The sequence below is a fragment of the Lissotriton vulgaris genome, chromosome 12, assembly GCF_964263255.1.
Source record: "Lissotriton vulgaris chromosome 12, aLisVul1.2, whole genome shotgun sequence".
Classification (NCBI taxonomy): domain Eukaryota; kingdom Metazoa; phylum Chordata; class Amphibia; order Caudata; family Salamandridae; genus Lissotriton; species Lissotriton vulgaris.
This window is the reverse complement of record NC_141700.1, coordinates 811,742,252-811,762,052: the sequence shown is the minus strand read 5'-3', so window position 1 is coordinate 811,762,052 and position 19,801 is coordinate 811,742,252. Positions and strand designations below refer to the sequence as shown.

The window sequence follows — 19,801 nt, the reverse complement described above, 5'->3', positions numbered from 1 at the left end:
GGGGGCAGTGTCTCCCCGGTGAGTGTCCTGTGCTGGCTCCAGGGGGCAGTGTCTCCCCGGTGAGTGTCCTGTGCTGGCTCCAGGGGGCAGTGTCTCCCTGGTGAGGGCTCTGTGCTGGCTCCAGGGGCAGTGTCTCCCCGGTGAGTGTCCTGTGCTGGCTCCAGTGAGTAGTGTATCTCCTGTGAGTGTCCTGTGCTGGCTCCAGGGGGCAGTGTCTCTCCTGTGAGTGTCCTGTGCTGTCTCCAGTGAGTAGTGTCTCTCCTGTGAGTACTCTATGTTGCTGGCTCCAGTGAGCAGTGTCTCCCCGGTGAGTGTCCTGTGCTGGCTCCAGGGGGCAGTGTCTCCCTGGTGAGGGCTATGTGCTGGCTCCAGGGGGCAGTGTCTCCCTGGTGAGGGCTCTGTCCTGGCTCCAGGGGGCAGTGTCTCCCTGGTGAGGGCTCTGGGCTGGCTCCAGGGGGCAGTGTCTCCCTGGTGAGGGCTCTGTGATCCTATCTCTGCTGAGCAGAGTCCATTCCTGAGAGTGCTCCGTCTTGCTGTCTCCAGTGAGTAGTGTCTCTCCTGTGAGTACTCTATGTTGCTGTCTCCAGTGAGTAGTGTCTCTCCTGTGAGTACTCTATGTTGCTGTCTCCAGTGAGCAGCGTCTCCCCTGTGAGGGAGCTCTGTCTTGCTGTCTCTGGTGAGCAGTGTCCATCCAGAGTGAGATCCCTGGGAGTGAGTGAGTGCTCCCCCTCTGCGCCTGCGCATTGAAGCTCTGCAGCCTGGCTCGTGTGAAGTTTGGAAAGAAGTCCCCCCGCTCGACTCCCCTCAGCCTCCTCCTCCTCCCACGATCGCGCCCTAGACTGCAGAGGAGCAGGGGCCGGAGAGAGGTGCAGCCGGGACCCCGTGGGAGATGTCTTGGAAGGGGTCAGAAGAGGTGAGTGTGCCTGGGGGTCGGTGCTGTGAGCCCTGGAGACCCCCGGGGGGGGGACGGGTACCCCTCAGGGGTGGGTGTGTGTGTGTGGGGGGGGGGGAGGATGGAGGTGCCACTCAGAGGTGGGGGAGGGGAGATTCACTCCTGCCTTTAAAGGGACGCACGAGCTGAGTGCACGAGAGCTTTGCTGCTCTCTAGAAGTCTGTGCATAACATGGACGAGAGATGGAGCTGAAAGCAAGAAGAGTCTGGGAGAGGAGTCCGTGTCAGTGGTGAGTCTGAGGAGTCAGTGTCAGGGGTGAGTCAGTGTCAGGGGTGAGTCTGGGATGAGGAGTCAGTGTCAGAGGTGAGTCTGGGGAGAGGAGTCCGTGTCAGAGGTGAGTCTGGGGAGAGGAGTCAGTGTCAGGGGTGAGTCTGGGATGAGGAGTCAGTGTCAGTGGTGAGTCTGGGATGAGGAGTCAGTGTCAGTGGTGAGTCTGGGATGAGGAGTCAGTGTCAGGGGTGAGTCTAAGGAGTCAGTGTCAGGGGTGAGTCAGTGTCAGTGGTGAGTCTGGGGAGAGGAGTCAGTGTCAGGGGTGAGTCTGGGATGAGGAGTCAGTGTCAGAGGTGAGTCTGAGGAGTCAGTGTCAGGGGTGAGTCAGTGTCAGGGGTGAGTCTGGGATGAGGAGTCAGTGTCACGGGTGAGTCTGAGTAGTCAGTGTCATGGGTGAGTCTAGGATGAGGAGTCAGTGTCAGTGGTGAGTCTGGGATGAGGAGTCAGTGTCACGGGTGAGTATGGGGTGATGAGTCAGTGTCAGTGGTGAGTCTGGGGAGAGGAGTCAGTGTCAGGGGTGAGTCTGGGATGAGGAGTCAGTGTCAGTGGTGAGTCTAGGATGAGGAGTCAGTGTCAGTGGTGAGTCTGGGATGAGGAGTCAGTGTCAGTGGTGAGTCTGGGATGAGGAGTCAGTGTCAGTGGTGAGTCTGGGATGAGGAGTCAGTGTCAGTGGTGAGTCTGGGATGAGAAGTCAGTGTCAGGGGTGAGTCTGGGATGAGGAGTCAGTGTCAGTGGTGAGTATGGGGTGATGAGTCAGTGTCAGTGGTGAGTCTGAGGAGTCAGTGTCAGGGGTGAGTCAGTGTCAGGGGTGAGTCTGGGATGAGGAGTCAGTGTCACGGGTGAGTCTGAGGAGTCAGTGTCAGGGGTGAGTCAGTGTCAGGGGTGAGTCTGGGATGAGGAGTCAGTGTCAGAGGTGAGTCTGGGGAGAGGAGTCAGTGTCAGATGTGAGTCTGGGGAGAGGAGTCAGTGTCAGTGGTGAGTCTGGGGAGAGGAGTCAGTGTCAGGGGTGAGTCTGGGATGAGGAGTCAGTGTCAGTGGTGAGTCTGGGATGAGGAGTCAGTGTCAGTGGTGAGTCTGGGATGAGGAGTCAGTGTCAGGGGTGAGTCTGAGGAGTCGGTGTCAGTGGTGAGTCTAGGATGAGGAGTCAGTGTCAGGGGTGAGTCTGGGATGAGGAGTCAGTGTCAGTGGTGAGTCTGGGATGAGGAGTCAGTGTCAGTGGTGAGTCGAGGATGAGGAGTCAGTGTCAGGGGTGAGTCTGGGATGAGGAGTCAGTGTCAGTGGTGAGTCTGGGATGAGGAGTCAGTGTCAGGGGTGAGTCTGGGATGAGAAGTCAGTGTCAGGGGTGAGTCTGGGATGAGGAGTCAGTGTCAGTGGTGAGTATGGGGTGATGAGTCAGTGTCAGTGGTGAGTCTGAGGAGTCAGTGTCAGGGGTGAGTCAGTGTCAGGCGTGAGTCTGGGATGAGGAGTCAGTGTCACGGGTGAGTCTGAGTAGTCAGTGTCAGGGGTGAGTCTAGGATGAGGAGTCAGTGTCAGTGGTGAGTCTGGGATGAGGAGTCAGTGTCACGGGTGAGTATGGGGTGATGAGTCAGTGTCAGTAGTGAGTATGGGGTGAGGAGTCAGTGTCAGTGGTGAGTCTGGGATGAGGAGTCAGTGTCACGGGTGAGTATGGGGTGATGAGTCAGTGTCAGTGGTGAGTATGGGGTGAGGAGTCGGTGAGTATGGGGTGAAGAGTCAGTGTCAGTGGTGAGTCTGAGGAGTCAGTGTCAGGGGTGAGTCTGGGATGAGGAGTCAGTGTCAGTGGTGAGTCTGGGATGAGGAGTCAGTGTCAGTGGTGAGTCTGGGATGAGGAGTCAGTGTCAGGGGTGAGTCTGAGGAGTCAGTGTCAGGGGTGAGTCAGTGTCAGTGGTGAGTCTGGGGAGAGGAGTCAGTGTCAGTGGTGAGTCTGGGATGAGGAGTCAGTGTCAGGGGTGAGTCTGAGGAGTCAGTGTCAGTGGTGAGTCTAGGATGAGGAGTCAGTGTCAGTGGTGAGTCTGGGATGAGGAGTCAGTGTCAGTGGTGAGTCTGGGATGAGGAGTCAGTGTCAGTGGTGAGTCTGGGATGAGGAGTCAGTGTCAGTGGTGAGTCTGGGATGAGGAGTCAGTGTCAGGGGTGAGTCTGGGATGAGAAGTCAGTGTCAGGGGTGAGTCTGGGATGAGGAGTCAGTGTCAGTGGTGAGTATGGGGTGATGAGTCAGTGTCAGTGGTGAGTCTGAGGAGTCAGTGTCAGGGGTGAGTCAGTGTCAGGGGTGAGTCTGGGATGAGGAGTCAGTGTCACGGGTGAGTCTGAGGAGTCAGTGTCAGGGGTGAGTCAGTGTCAGGGGTGAGTCTGGGATGAGGAGTCAGTGTCAGAGGTGAGTCTGGGGAGAGGAGTCAGTGTCAGAGGTGAGTCTGGGGAGAGGAGTCAGTGTCAGGGGTGAGTCTGGGATGAGGAGTCAGTGTCAGTGGTGAGTCTGGGATGAGGAGTCAGTGTCAGTGGTGAGTCTGGGATGAGGAGTCAGTGTCAGGGGTGAGTCTAAGGAGTCAGTGTCAGGGGTGAGTCAGTGTCAGTGGTGAGTCTGGGGAGAGGAGTCAGTGTCAGGGGTGAGTCTGGGATGAGGAGTCAGTGTCAGTGGTGAGTCTGGGGAGAGGAGTCGGTGTCAGAGGTGAGTCTGGGGAGAGGAGTCAGTGTCAGAGGTGAGTCTGAGGAGTCAGTGTCAGGGGTGAGTCAGTGTCAGGGGTGAGTCTGGGATGAGGAGTCAGTGTCACGGGTGAGTCTGAGTAGTCAGTGTCATGGGTGAGTCTAGGATGAGGAGTCAGTGTCAGTGGTGAGTCTGGGATGAGGAGTCAGTGTCACGGGTGAGTATGGGGTGATGAGTCAGTGTCAGTGGTGAGTCTGGGGAGAGGAGTCAGTGTCAGGGGTGAGTCTGGGATGAGGAGTCAGTGTCAGTGGTGAGTCTGGGATGAGGAGTCAGTGTCAGGGGTGAGTCTGAGGAGTCAGTGTCAGTGGTGAGTCTAGGATGAGGAGTCAGTGTCAGTGGTGAGTCTGGGATGAGGAGTCAGTGTCAGTGGTGAGTCTGGGATGAGGAGTCAGTGTCAGTGGTGAGTCTGGGATGAGGAGTCAGTGTCAGTGGTGAGTCTGGGATGAGGAGTCGGTGTCAGGGGTGAGTCTGGGATGAGAAGTCAGTGTCAGGGGTGAGTCTGGGATGAGGAGTCAGTGTCAGTGGTGAGTATGGGGTGATGAGTCAGTGTCAGTGGTGAGTCTGAGGAGTCAGTGTCAGGGGTGAGTCAGTGTCAGGGGTGAGTCTGGGATGAGGAGTCAGTGTCACGGGTGAGTCTGAGGAGTCAGTGTCAGGGGTGAGTCAGTGTCAGGGGTGAGTCTGGGATGAGGAGTCAGTGTCAGAGGTGAGTCTGGGGAGAGGAGTCAGTGTCAGATGTGAGTCTGGGGAGAGGAGTCAGTGTCAGTGGTGAGTCTGGGGAGAGGAGTCAGTGTCAGGGGTGAGTCTGGGATGAGGAGTCAGTGTCAGTGGTGAGTCTGGGATGAGGAGTCAGTGTCAGTGGTGAGTCTGGGATGAGGAGTCAGTGTCAGGGGTGAGTCTGAGGAGTCGGTGTCAGTGGTGAGTCTAGGATGAGGAGTCAGTGTCAGGGGTGAGTCTGGGATGAGGAGTCAGTGTCAGTGGTGAGTCTGGGATGAGGAGTCAGTGTCAGTGGTGAGTCGAGGATGAGGAGTCAGTGTCAGGGGTGAGTCTGGGATGAGGAGTCAGTGTCAGTGGTGAGTCTGGGATGAGGAGTCAGTGTCAGGGGTGAGTCTGGGATGAGAAGTCAGTGTCAGGGGTGAGTCTGGGATGAGGAGTCAGTGTCAGTGGTGAGTATGGGGTGATGAGTCAGTGTCAGTGGTGAGTCTGAGGAGTCAGTGTCAGGGGTGAGTCAGTGTCAGGCGTGAGTCTGGGATGAGGAGTCAGTGTCAGGGGTGAGTCTGAGTAGTCAGTGTCAGGGGTGAGTCTAGGATGAGAAGTCAGTGTCAGTGGTGAGTCTGGGATGAGGAGTCAGTGTCACGGGTGAGTATGGGGTGATGAGTCAGTGTCAGTGGTGAGTATGGGGTGAGGAGTCAGTGTCAGTGGTGAGTCTGGGATGAGGAGTCAGTGTCACGGGTGAGTATGGGGTGATGAGTCAGTGTCAGTGGTGAGTATGGGGTGAGGAGTCGGTGAGTATGGGGTGAAGAGTCAGTGTCAGTGGTGAGTCTGAGGAGTCAGTGTCAGGGGTGAGTCTGGGATGAGGAGTCAGTGTCAGTGGTGAGTCTGGGATGAGGAGTCAGTGTCAGTGGTGAGTCTGGGATGAGGAGTCAGTGTCAGGGGTGAGTCTGAGGAGTCAGTGTCAGGGGTGAGTCAGTGTCAGTGGTGAGTCTGGGGAGAGGAGTCAGTGTCAGTGGTGAGTCTGAGGAGTCAGTGTCAGTGGTTAGTATGGGATGAGCAGTCAGTGTCAGTGGTGAGTATGGGGTGAGGAGTCAGTGTCAGTGGTGAGTATGGGATGAGGAGTCAGTGTCAATGGTGAGTATGGGGTGAGGAGTCAGTGTCAGTGGTGAGTCTGGGGTGAGGAGTCGGTGTCAGGGGTGAGTCTGGGGTGAGGAGTCAGTGTCAGTTGTGAGTCTGGGATGAGGAGTCAGTGTCAGTGCTGAGCCGGAGATGAGGAGTCAGTGTCAGTGGTGAGTCTGAGGAGTCAGTGTCAGGGGTGAGTCTGGGATAAGGAGTCAGTGTCAGTGGTGAGTCTGGGATGAGGAGCCAGTGTCAGTGGGGAGTCTGGGATGAGTAGTCGGTGTCAGTGGTGAGTCTGAGGAGTCAGTGTCAGGGGTGAGTCTGGGATGAGGAGCCAGTGTCAGTGGTGAGTCTGGGAGGAGGAGCCAGTGTCAGTGGGGAGTCTGGGGTGAGGAGTCAATGTCAGGGATGAGTCTGGGATGAGGAGTCAGTGTCAGTGGTGAGTCTGGGATGAGGAGTCAGTGTCAGTGGTGAGTCTGGGGTGAGGAGTCAGTGTCAGAGGTGAGTCTGGGGTGAGGAGTCAGTGTCAGGGGTGAGTCTGGGATGAGAACTCCGTGTCAGTGGTGAGTCTGGGATGAGAAGTCAGTGTCAGTGATGAGAATGGGGTGAGGAGTCAGTGTCAGTGGTGAGTATGGGGTAAAGTGTCAGTCGTGAGTCTGGGATTAGGAGTCCGTGTCAGTGGTTAGTCTGGGTTGAGGAGTCAGTGTAAGTGGTGAGTCTTGGGTGAGGAGTCAGTGTCAGGGGTGAGTCTGGGGTGAGGAGTCCGTGTCAGTGGTGAGTCTGGGATGAGGAGTCAGTCTCAGGGGTGAGCCTGGGATGAGGAGTCAGTGTCAGGGTTGAGCCTGGGATGAGGAGTCAGTGTCAGGGGTGAGTCTGGGGTGATGAGTCGGTGTCAGGGGTGAACCGAGGATGAGGAGTCAGTGTCAGTCGTGAGTCTGGGATGAGGATGGGGTGAGGAGCCGGTGTCAGGGGTGAGTCTGGGGTGAGGAGTCAGTGTCACTGGTGAGTCTGGGATGAGCATACATGACAGTGACCAAAAACACAATCTCTAATATGACGTTTGTGTTGTACTTTTAACTTGTCTCGGTAGCCACAATGTCCGGCCTTGGTTGGTCTCGCTGAACCAGGACCTGTGTCCATGTTCTCTGTGCTTGACTGGACTGCGCCATGATGAAGCGAAAGAGACTGGAGAGGCTCACAGGAAAGTGGAGCTAGAGAAGGGGGATCACGCAGGTGCCAGAAACTGTGAAACTCCAAAGGCACAGAGATAAAAGATAATCCCAGTCACAGAGATAACGCACTAGGGAGCCATAGCAGTGCTGAAGTGGAGATGCTGCTGTGGGCATGAATCTGACGAGTACCGGTGCTGCATCTGACGAGTACCGGTGCTGCATCTGACGAGTACCCGTACTGAATCTGACGAGTACCAGTGCTGCATCTGACGAGCACCGATGCTGCATCTGACGAGCACCGATGCTGCATCTGACGAGCACCGATGCTGCATCTGACGAGCACCGATGCTGCATTTGACGAGCACCGATGCTGCATCTGACAAGCACCCATGCTGCATCTGGCGAGCACCGATGCTGCATCTGACAAGCACCGGTGCTGAACCTGACGAGCACCGATGCTGCATCTGACGAGCACCGATGCTGCATCTGAAGAGCACCGATGCTGCATCTGACGAGCACTGGTGCTGCATCTGACGAGCACTGGTGCTGCATCTGACGAGTACCGGTGCTGCATCTGACGAGTACCGGTGCTGCATCTGACGAGTACCGATGCTGCATATGACGAGTACCAGTACTGCATCTGACGAGTACTGTTGCTGCATTTGACGAGTACCATTGCTGCATTTGACGAGTACCCTTGCTGCATCTGACGGATATCTGTGCTGCATCTGATTAGTACCGGTGCTGTATCTGACGAGTACCGGTGCTGCATCTGACGAGTACCCGTACTGAATCTGACGAGTACCAGTGCTGCATCTGACGAGCACCGATGCTGCATCTGACGAGCACCGATGCTGCATCTGACGAGCACAGGTGCTGCATCTGACGAGTACCGGTGCTGCATCTGACGAGTACTGGTGCTGCATCTGACGAGTACCCGTACTGAATCTGTGTTGTACTTTTAACTTGTCTCTGTAGCCACAATGTCCGGCCTTGGTTGGTCTCGCTGAACCAGGACCTGTGTCCATGTTCTCTGTGCTTGACTGGACTGCGCCATGATGAAGCGAAAGAGACTGGAGAGGCTCACAGGAAAGTGGAGCTAGAGAAGGGGGATCACGCAGGTGCCAGAAACTGTGAAACTCCAAAGGCACAGAGATAAAAGATAATCCCAGTCACAGAGATAACGCACTAGGGAGCCATAGCAGTGCTGAAGTGGAGATGCTGCTGTGGGCATGAATCTGACGAGTACCGGTGCTGCATCTGACGAGTACCGGTGCTGCATCTGACGAGTACCCGTACTGAATCTGACGAGTACCAGTGCTGCATCTGACAAGCACCGATGCTGCATCTGACGAGCACCGATGCTGCATCTGCCGAGCACCGATGCTGCATCTGGCGAGCACCGATGCTGCATCTGCCGAGCACCGATGCTGCATCTGGCGAGCACCGATGCTGCATCTGACGAGTACCGGTGCTGCATCTGACGAATACTAGTGCTGAATCTGACTAGTACCAGTGCTGCATCTGACGAGTACCCGTACTGAATCTGACGAGTACCAGTGCTGCATCTGACGAGCACCGATGCTGCATCTGACGAGCACCGATGCTGCATCTGACGAGCACCGATGCTGCATCTGACGAGCACCGATGCTGCATCTGACGAGCACCGATGCTGCATCTGACAAGCACCGATGCTGCATCTGGCGAGCACCGATGCTGCATCTGACGAGTACCGGTGCTGCATCTGACGAATACCGGTGCTGAATCTGACGAGTACCACAATCTCCTGCCTTGGTTGCTCTCGCTGAACCAGAGCCTGTGTCCATGTTCTCTCTTCTTGACTGGACTGGGCCATGATAAAGCGAAAGAGACTGGAGAGGCTCACAGAAAAGTGGAGCTAGAGAAGGGGGATCACGCAGGTGCCAGAAACTGAGAAACTCCAAAGACACAGAGATAAACGATAATAATGGTCACAGAGATAACGCACTGGGGAGCCATGGCAGTGCTGAAGTGGAGATGCTGCTGTGGGCATGAATCTGACGAGTACCGGTGCTGCATCTGATGAGTACCGATGCTGCATCTGACTAGCACCAATGCTGCATCTGACGAGCACCGATGCTGCATCTGACGATTACCGGTGCTGTATCTGACGAGTACTGGTGCTGCATCTGACGAGTATAGGTGCTGCATCTGACGGGTACCGGTGCTGCATCAGACGAGCACCGGTGCTGCATCAGACGAGCACCTGTGCTGCATCTAACGAGCACCGGTGCTGCATCTGACGAGTATTGGTGCTGCATCTGACAAGTATCGGTGCTGCATCTGACAAGTATCGGTGCTGCATCTGACAAGTATCGGTGCTGCATCTGAGGAGTACCGGTGCTGCATCTGACGAGCACCGGTGCTGCATCTGACGAGTGAGATCTTTGTGCTTATGATGAGAGCATTTAAGTTGTAATTCTCTTATTATTGGTCCTAGGAGTTCAAGACCGGACCCCAAAACTGGATTATTGTAATAGCATTTACCTCAATATCCAGAAAGGGCTCATGAAAAGACTTCAATTGCTGCAGCATGCAGCAGCCAGACTACTCACCGGCACACCAAAGCATGCTGCTATCTCAGCTGAGATTAAAAAGCTCCACTGGCTGCCGGTGAAAAAATGCTTCCGTTTCAAAGCTCTGTGTGTGGTCCACAAATCCCTCCTTGGCTACGGACCCCTTCAGCTGAAACTAAACTTCCAGTGGTATGTTCCTAGAAGAACGTTGCGCTCTTCAAAAGCAAAACAGGTATCAGTGCCCTTTGTAAAGAAGTTCAACTAGGGGGGCAGATGTTTTGAGGTTGGAGCTGCCAAGGCATGGAACGACCATGCTTCATCTTAGGTGCATAACTAATCACCTGGATTGCAGGAGGGCCTTGAATACTTGGCTCTTTGTCTAATTAGATATCAACTCACCCCCGTGTTTAGGCCTCCGTAGGACATTTGGTTTCAGCGCCAGGACACCCTTAGGTAAAGGTTTGCGCTTTAGAAATTTCAATAACATTAACTTTAACAAGAATATTTCTCCAGTAATGGGGTCCTGCTTTGGACCCTCGACTTCTTACAAATTTCCATTTAATATCCCATATCTAGCTAAATTACTCGAGTCTGCTGCGTCTTCACAACTCTAGTCTTTGATTGGAAAAAACACCCACTGTCCCCTCCCGTTCCAGGTATCTTTCCGTCCAGAGAGAAATATAGGACTGATTCGGCGGTGACCGGTGACATTAGGGTCATAGCCCATACTGAGGTTGTGTGAGCCGTCATCCGGTGACACTATGAGACCAAATCCACTGGAGAGGAGCAGGACGTGGAGTGATCATGGAATGGATCTCTTTATTCCACACAAACCGATCTCAGCAGGTGCGATTATATCTGTAAAAATCTGATCTCACAAATTTACATGGGTATCCTGCTTAGATCTGCCTCAAGTCTCCTTTTGAGGCTGTGGCAATAGTTTGCCCAAACTAATGGCTAGATATGGCCCTACTTTGGTGACTTTTTCAATATAAGGAGTTAGGTCCTGGGACGTGCAGTTGGATGGACCATCAGTAAATACTTATACAAAGAATTACCAGCTGCACATTTCTTTCATGTCTCACATTTAAGAACTACAAACCAATATCAATTGGAGTTTGTAAGGTATGCTTTGTTCATACCTATTTTATTTCATTATTTTTTAAATGTTTCTGTATTGTTTCAACTAAGAAAAAACACTATACATACATATTTACAATTTGTACAAAGCAACATATATATTCTACAACATTAAACAATATATAGAGATGGAATTCATCACATAGAGACAATTTCATCAACAGACATCAATTATTGTGGGGTGCCCTATCTTGACACCAAGTTCATTTACTATCCATGACAACTTAATGCAACTTAATGCACTCTATGTAGGGGCTAGCAGCTATGTGGCATATGTTACACCTAGCTGCTAGCCCCTACATAGAGTGACGATACCTCACACTTTCATTGTAGGTAGCAGAATAGAAGGACACCCTTCCCTCATAGAAAAGAAAGCAAATCTGTGGATCGACTGTTGCTGGAAAACAGGTATAACCATAAAGAGCTAAGCATAGATATGGGACACTATTAGGAAGAGTAGTTAACTAAAACAATGTTGTCTTTATATACATCCTACAGACAAGTTAAGAACAGAGCCCTAATGAGAACCCGAAAATTGGCGTGAGAGGGTTCGAAACGCGTCGGCACATTGAGAAGCAATTGACTTGGAAGTCCTTTAGACTAATTAATTCATGTGTGGTCTTATAGAGCGATTTGTTGCTTAGAGTATTTTTTACTTTTTCCCTTGCATTAAGTTGTTATGGATAGTAAATGAACTTGGTGTCAAGATAGGGCACCCCACAATAATTGATGTCTGTTGATGAAATTGTCTCTATGTGATGAATTCTATCTCTATATATTGTTTAATGTTGTAGAACATATATGTTGTTTTGTACAAATTGTAAATATGTATGTATAGAGTTTTTTCTTAGTTGAAACAATACAGAAACATTTAAAAATAATTAAATAAAATAGGTATGAACAAAAGTCGTTGGAAGCTGAATGGAAATAAGACAGAGGCTCTGATATGGAGAGGCTGCTATCTTTGGAGTCTGGAGTGTTGACCAGATGGGTATACACCTGTTACAACGCATTTGTTACAACGCACTACCGTTACAACACGACTTTTACAACGCATACCATTACAACGCATTGCGCTGGGGGGCGCTCTAGGATAGGGAATAAGTATAATTTACTATCCAACACCTTCCCTAGGGTCCACGGGGACTGGAGTTAGAATAGTAAATTATACTTACCACTATCCAGCACCTCAAAGCGCTATGCGTTGTAATGGTATGCGTTGTAATGGTCGCGTTGTAACGGTAGGTAGTTGTAATAGTATGCGGAGTAACATGGTACATCCACCAGATGCCATTCGTCCTGTGCAAAACGATCATGTTCTGTACACAGCTTAGGTGTTTTGCTGAAAGACGTCCTATCATTATCCACACACGTGGGACAGAGGAGAGATCCTGCAGTTTTCAGGTAAATCATATCTCTTCTGCACCTGCCAGCCAGCTCCATGCGACCACATCAGCTCCATTCTTTGGTTCCTGCCAGTCCGCTCCCAAATAATGTTCAAAGCCTTGACTATTGTCCATCAACTCCCCATGAGCACAGCCCAGGCTGGTGTAACTGCAGCAATGCTCCAGTTACACCAGCCTGGCACCATGTCTTGTCTTCCCAACACACTTTGTTAGCAATCCTCAGAGCTGGGATCGCACTGAATGCTAACAGCGCGTTCTCTGTCGCAGCGGCCGAAGCCTGGAGCAAACGTCCTGGTTCCAATCATTGGTGACTCTCTGTTGGGAGAATATTAAAGCATGCCTTTTGACCTCCAAGGGTGTGATTTGCGAGCCTTTTCATCTGAGGACTACCTGTTTCTGTTATTTTGAGCATTGTTGTTCATTTTAGATTTAATTTATCAGTTTTGTTAGTTGTACAGCACTACGGTGCCTATGGTGAGTGTCACCTCTAACAATAATTAAATGACATGAATCCTTTAAGATTGGGTTATTGCAGAGCAGAGAGGTTTGCAGACCACTCATAACAGCCCAGCTGTCTTCAAAATGAAATCACCAGATGCTGATGGTTTTGCCCTGTACCTCAGTTGTTTGCTAAACTGGATGTTATTAGTGAAATAGCAACTGAAGAGAGTGGGATCAGAGATAGATAGCAGTGATGTGAAAGATGATGTGATCTTCATAAGTTCTTTTCCACCGCGCAGTTCTGGTTACTAAGAGGCTGATCATGTTCTTTACAAGTTGCAGGTTCTTTTCCACGACGCCTCTGCCTATTTCTCCGAAGAGGAGTGGCGACTGTTACAGGGTTGGCAGAAGGATCTTTACAGGAACGTGATGAAGGAAATCCACCAGGCTCTTATCTCACTGGGTAAGATTACATTGTCTTCCAGTGAATGTGTGTTTGATAATCTTAGATGTTTGTGGGCTGTTACTTTAGTATACTTGGCATGTGTACTGGCATGCCTTCTTCCCCAAGTAAGGGAGCGTTGCATGCAGAAAGCGCTCTACCAGCCAACACTCCATGGTGCGTTGCTGCTCTCTGCGCCCTTCATCCTTATGTACCGCCTCGGTCGTAGGCTGGGCAGGGAGGCGGGATTCAGATGAAGAATCATGAGGCAGACACTAAAGTGGGGACTATAGGATTGATGGAATCAACAGAACCTGAAAGTTATCGGTGACACCCGTAACCACTTCTTTAGCTGAGGCAGAGATTCGCTGAGTTTTTTATATTGTACGTCCTTCCTGAAGAGCTGCGTTGTCTATCTGAGTCTAAATTGCGTCTAAGTCTGAGGTGTTCTGTTGAAGATCATGAAAAATAGAGCCAAGTGGGATTAGGACTCTTAACACATTAGATACGTCCAAGGTTTATACTTGTGTTGGATTTCCATAGTTATGTTTCAATAAATTCCTTCATTCTGTTATGATTTACTCTGATGGTGGGCAGTGATCAAGACTTCCAAGCTTGCCGTCACCTCTGCACATACAAAAACGACAATTGGTGCTGCCGACACATGATTTTCTGTAATTTTTCCATACTTCCTCTGAGAAGTTCTCAAAACGTTACTCAAATCTGTTTGTGAGATTGGCTCCTGTTGTTCCGCAAGTTCTCAAGAGCTGGTACCATCAATAACTCCTCGCGCAGGAAACCCTCTTCCGGGTCCTTTCATTGCAACAAATTACACAGAGCCTGAGAGCTGGACAGCCAACAACAAAGTTCTGATTGTGATGTGTTGTGATACATTCACTTTGATATTTAATTTGGGTATGACGGCTCCTTTCACGTTTTAAAAATTACACAGGCATGTCAGTGGCCAAACCATGTGTGTTGTGCTAAGTACTGCATTTACTGCTATGTGTACTGGACTCCGCTTCAATAAAAGTAGCAGTTAGCGTTTTGGAAGGACATGGCACTGCTTGCTGTGAGTATTACCATTATTTTAAACAACAGTGGTCCCCAGAGAAGCGAGATATGAAAGCAAGTAATAAATATAGACTCAATCGTTGCTATATTAAGTGGACATGTCCAGCCGGACAGAGGTCTAACATTTACTTGTTAGGCAATGAAGATAATAGTACATAACAACACATAAAGTGGGGCACAAGCCTGTGCCCTACTTAGCCAATAGAGTACACAACAGGGGGGAAAAAAGACAATAGGGGGCTCAGGCAAAGCTTTTTGGTTTGTTACACATAGGGAATAAAAAATGTCATAAGAACAAATCGCAAAGTACACCTTTACAGGAAAGTTAACAAAAGTTTTTGGGCGTATAAGGTGTTTTACAGTGTCAACGGTGTTTCGATCCAGCGAAAAAATGAGCGGATCATCATCAGGGCATTGATTTCATGCCTGTTTAAATAGAGCCTCATAAGCCCGGGGAAACAAGATAAGGAGGAAAAATACAGGAACGCAAAATTAGGAGACGTACAGTATTTGCAAGAGAGTCAACGGTGACAACGCAGCATGCAACTCGGAAGGAGGACATGCATAGCTCTGTGTAATAGTCCACAGCGGAAGAAGGCCTGTGTGGGTTGCAACGTGATGGGGCGGTAAAGACCGGAAGGGTGAAGGTAGGAGGCATGCTTAGTTCTGGTCTGTGATAATGTGAGGGTCTAGTGCGCTGGGTGGAGGTAACCAGTATCCAGGGGCACTAGCAATGCGAAGCCCGTTGATAGACATGCTGGGCGGTCATGAGCAAGTATCTATAATAGACCAATTGACGAAAAATGCATAATTCAAATATCTGATGCGAGGCATGTGAATCATAGCACAGGAGCATCATGGAGGGTCATGGGCGTTATAAGCCAACTCCATTTACGTAAGGATTGAAACGAATTTTAAGATTTTAAGCCATTCAGGTGACACAAGGTTACACAGCTGTGGGGTGCAATGGGTAATTAGAATGGACCGCCTAACCCTGATGGCAGTGGCATTTTTAAATAGTGAAATTACACCTCATGGGTAATTACGTGCAATGCACCGAATTCCAATTCAATTAGGCGACAGGTTAATCATTCTTTTTATTATCCCTCTGGGAATCCAGAATAAATCACGGGTACTGGTATCCCTCAAAAGGGATTTTTAATCAGTCTGATCCCCCACTTCATTTCTGGTGGAAACGTCCAGCACCACTAAAGTACTTCCTGTCTTTGGCTCACCTACAAACCTGTTGGACAGATGTGACAACCCTATGATAAAGCATGCCACCTTAAAAACATTAAAAAAAATATTTTTCACGTTTCAACAGTACATATCATCATATATGCATTGGGGTTTACAGGACCACCTGTGTATTCAAATCACGGCACTGAGGTAAACCTTGTGTCAGGTTCCCATTTATGAGTGATATACTCCGCCACTAGAAAAGCAGGGGCACCACCCAAATACATGGTAACCTATTGTACCAAAAAAACAAAAGAACTCCTAGCCCCTAGAAGCTCACCACAGAAGTGCTACTAACTCAAGTCCACTTAGAGTAAACATGTCTCGAAGAGACAGCACATGCCCTGTCTACCCAAGGCCTAAAAACAATACTACTCCAGCCCCCCGTCCCCTAGAAGTTCACCACAGATATGCTACAAACTCAAGCCCATTTAGAGTAAACAACATGTCTCGAAGAACAGTGCATGCGCCGTCTACGGGAGACCTAAAAACAACACTACTCCAGCCCCACCTGTCTCCTAGAAGGTCACTCCAGAAATGCTACAAACATTAGTGATCCCGGTAAAGAGGACATTTTAAACCTCAAAGAACAACAAAGCTCTACAAAGCTGGGAACGTCGAAGACCAGGGATGGAAATCTATGTGTGATGCAAACACTTCAAACTGGGCAATCTATATAGAGGAGTACACCCCCAAAGTTCGTCATAGTAGCGGGAGAGCATGATGTATTTGCTAAGCCAGCAGGGCAGAGACTTAGTGCAGCTTGGCGCCCTCCTTAGTATGCTCTACAAAACCCTGAAGCATCACATCCCAATATGTCGCTGGGGGTGTTCTTGCAGGCCTTGCATTTCCGCTCTGCAGAGCCCATGCACTCCACGTGTGCCATTCAATGATCTTTGCCCTCCACCTGTTCCCACCCAATGACCACTGCCCTCCACCTGTATCCACAGAATGACCTCTGCCCTCCACCTGTGCCCACCCAATGACCTGTGCCCTCCCAATGACCTGTGCCCACCCAATGACCTGTGCCCTCCACTTTTGCCACCCATTGACCTCTGCCCTCCATGCGTGCCCACTCAATGACCTCTGCCCTCCCTGTGTGCCCACCCAAAGACCTCTGCCCTCCACGTGTGCCCACCCAATGACCTCTGCCATCCACCTGTGCCCACCCAATGACCTGTGCCCACTCAATGACCTGTGCCCACCCAATGACCTCTGCCCTCCACTTGTGCCACCCATTGACCTCTGCCCTCCATGTGTGCCCACCCAATGACCTCTGCCCTCCATGTGTGCCCACCCAAAGACCTCTGCCCTCCACGTGCACCCACCCAATGCCCTCTACCCTCCACGTGTGCCCAACCAAAGACCTCTGCCCTCCACGTGTGCCCACCCAATGACCTCTGCCCTCCACGTGTGCCCTCCCAAAGACCTCTGCCCTCCACATGTGCCCACCTAATGACCTCTGCCCTCCATGTGTGCCCACTCAATGACCTCTGCTCTTCACTTGTGCCACCCAATGACCTCTGCCCACCCAATGACATTTGCCCTCCACGTGTGCCCACATAATGACCTCTGCCTGCCACGGTGCGATCGATGAGGGTGTGATTTCTGTTTCATTGCCACTGCTACTTTAGCCAAGAGCAAAGGATAAATCTATGACTCTCGTTGTGAATTTTCTTATAATTGAGAGGGGGATACAAGCCCAGGAGGCTGTGTGGGAAAAGTGGAAACTTTAGCGTGGTCCGTTGCCATAGTAATGTCGGGTAGCTCTGCTGTCCAAAACCATTGCAGTGCTCAACATTACCCAAAATATGTGACACGTTTTGGACGGCACGTCGGGCACTGGGGGCACATATGAAGCAGTGAGATTTATAACTTGTAAATGCCAAGAGGGTCTGATGTGTCCTGTGCAGGAAACAGAATTTGATAGATCAGAAAAGGGCATTTCTGGGGTCCTTACATGCTTATTCTAGGGCCTTGAGCCAGTCAGAGTCATTGGATGCCTGCCCCAGTCTTCATACGTATGTCATAGCTGTGCAGAAGCCTCTAAGGGGTCCCTGGAAGACCCCCTATAATCATATGTCCAGGCACCTGGCGCGCCCTTTTTGGGGTTTAGTAGGGGCTTAGTGGGGGGTTCCGGACCACTCTTGTCCCAGAGTGGGGTCAGTGCCTGTTCGATAGGTCCATAGGTCAGCAATGCTCCATCTTGCAGACCATTCTGTCCTCGAAGCTTCTGGGAGCTCAGGGGAGCACCGTTCAAGAGTAGCTCCCCAACCGTAGAAGTTCCAACATCCCCTCAAGATGACGAAGCACTCTTGGGGAGTATATCTCTGTTCTAAGTGGTGAGTACATGGGACTCCTTGTCTCAGGCAGACCCGGACGGTACATGGCAGGAGCGACTGGTGTCTGTGCCAACCACACCAGGGAACAGAAAGCTGTGCACCTATCCCTCCCATAGTCCTGTGTTCTAGTGGTAATGTCAGCTAGCCAATACTACCCACTGGAGCTGTGCCCCAAGAGAGTCTTGAGTAAAGTCCAGTGTGCCCATTCCGCCCCCCTCTGGAGCCTACACGTGGATAGTGCCACACTTTTCCTGTCCTTACCCCCAAATCAGGCCCCCTAGTAGGTAGTGCCCTTCACAAAACATTCAAAGGAGTACGCTTATCAGGGGGAGAGGGTGAGTGCAGAGTTATAGAAGGCGGGGTAGCATAACCATTTTAGATCGGGCAATGCGGCCCATCATGGACAATGGGAGGCTTACTCAAAAGAGGTCTGGTAGCGCCTCAATTGCCTGGCCATATCCAGGTTTCCTATGAGAACGTCCACTAGATTGTGATAAATTTGGACACCTAGGTAGTGGAAAGTCCGGGAGATTTTACCAGTTTGCAGCAGAAAATCTCTCTCTGGAAGAGTACCTCGAAAGGAGAAGACCAGGGATTTATTGTACTTTACTTTGAGCCTGGACACCCTGTCAAACTCTCAAAGTACATACGTCAGAGGGGCTAAATTACAGTGAACATCCTGGTGTAGTGGATCATGTTGTCTGCATATAAAGCAGGATTTGAATCGGAGATATGTTTCGCACCCATGACTCTTGCCGTAGGGCTTTTGTAGAGAAGCCAAATCCAGTACAGCAACTGCGGGCTGAAACCGAACCACCAGAGGGCCCAGAACATATAGTTCCAGTTTAGGTAACTGAAGGCATGTACCAGGTCTAGTGATAAACATGGTAATATGGGCCAAGTCTGGGATGCCTCCTCCATGATCCTGTAAAGGTGCCTAATATTCAGGTAGGTATTTCGGTGTGGGATAAACCCATTCAACTCTGAATGCGCAATGTCTGGTAAGAGCGGCAACATGTGTTCTGCATTGACCTTACAATGATCATAATCTCTGTTCCCATCAACTCACCCAGGATTCGAGCGATCCTCAGGCAAAAGGAGGTTACTTTTGACAAACCAATACAACATGGTAGTGGGGGACCCTAGGGTCATTACATCTAGTGCATGTTGGATTTGGAAGTTTACCGATCTTCCATAATCATCTAGGATGGTAGTTACACACCAATCAAAGACGAGAAGAGATTGCTAGCATTCGGGCTGATATTATTGCGTCTGCCATTTCATTGTCCTTTAACGCGCCTACATGCACCTCCCATTTGTGGTCCAAAACCAGCAATCCGGGAGATTAACTAGCAACGAGCAATACATTTGTGAAATTTCTTTAGCACCTAATTCCTCCATTAGAAATTTCTGAGAATTTACTTTTTGTGCCGCTTTTGGGTTCAAGTTCAAGTTCATTCCACGTTTATTCGGACCATTGGTCCACAAACAATACATGCTGCTAAAAAATTCATCCAACCAGTTAAACAAAACATTTCATTGGGAGGCGCTAGGGGGCGCACGGCGACATGGCCGCCTGAGAAGCAGCTCCGCCGGGCGATCGCCAACTATGGTGGTTATCGCCGATCCCGCCCAAGCCACCGGCCCCTCGATCGACTAGCAGGATGTGCGAAATGGTGGAGCACATAACGAGCTGTGAAACAGCCCCCGACGGACGGCGGCTACCCTGAAATTCGCGGATAAACGTGGCGAGAGATCCGGGCGCCTGACAAGATGGCCGCCGCGTTGGGACATGCACACAACGGCCGAGCGGAGGACAATCGCCACTCTACTATCCAGGAGCGGGGACGCATGGCGGAGGTAGGATTCTGAGGACTGTCCTCCCCACTACCCCTGCATAAAAAATTGTAGCGCTGCGGAGCGCCAGGGACCCACGTTCAGGCATTGGCGGCGCTGCCTGACAAGATGGCGGCCGCGACACGAAAAACGCGGGCATAATCAAATAATCCCCGACTCCGGTGGCAGTGAAGAGACACTGGCGGTGGCCTGACACAGCGGAGGGGAGACCAGCTAGCGGAAGAGCGCCCAGCGTGGAGAACGGTGCGGAGCGCTAGCGCAGAGGGAGACATACCCACGTTCCTGCAGGGTGAGTGGTGCTGGCTACTGGCGGCGAGCACTATGAGAAGCGAACAGTCTGCGATTGTCGGTGCTGCCTAAAGATC

The 19,801-nt window shown here is 51.0% G+C and overlaps 1 protein-coding gene across 7 annotated transcripts in view; it reads left to right on the top strand.

The window, feature by feature from the left end:
* Positions 1–723: 723 nt before the first annotated feature.
* The window catches only part of LOC147678854 (uncharacterized), a 144,109-nt gene continuing 125,031 nt past the window's right edge, over positions 724–19,801 (top strand). For 4 of the 7 annotated variants that reach the window (XM_086946297.1, XM_086946296.1, XM_086946293.1 and 1 more), the window contains exons 1-2: positions 724–913; positions 12,819–12,945. In XM_086946297.1, the coding sequence (XP_086802423.1) occupies positions 890–913; positions 12,819–12,945 (151 nt within the window). In that variant the 5' untranslated portion in view covers positions 724–889. The remainder of the gene's footprint in view (positions 914–12,818; positions 12,946–19,801) is intronic. The other 3 variants (XM_086946294.1, XM_086946298.1, XM_086946295.1) reach the window with 3 other exon arrangements.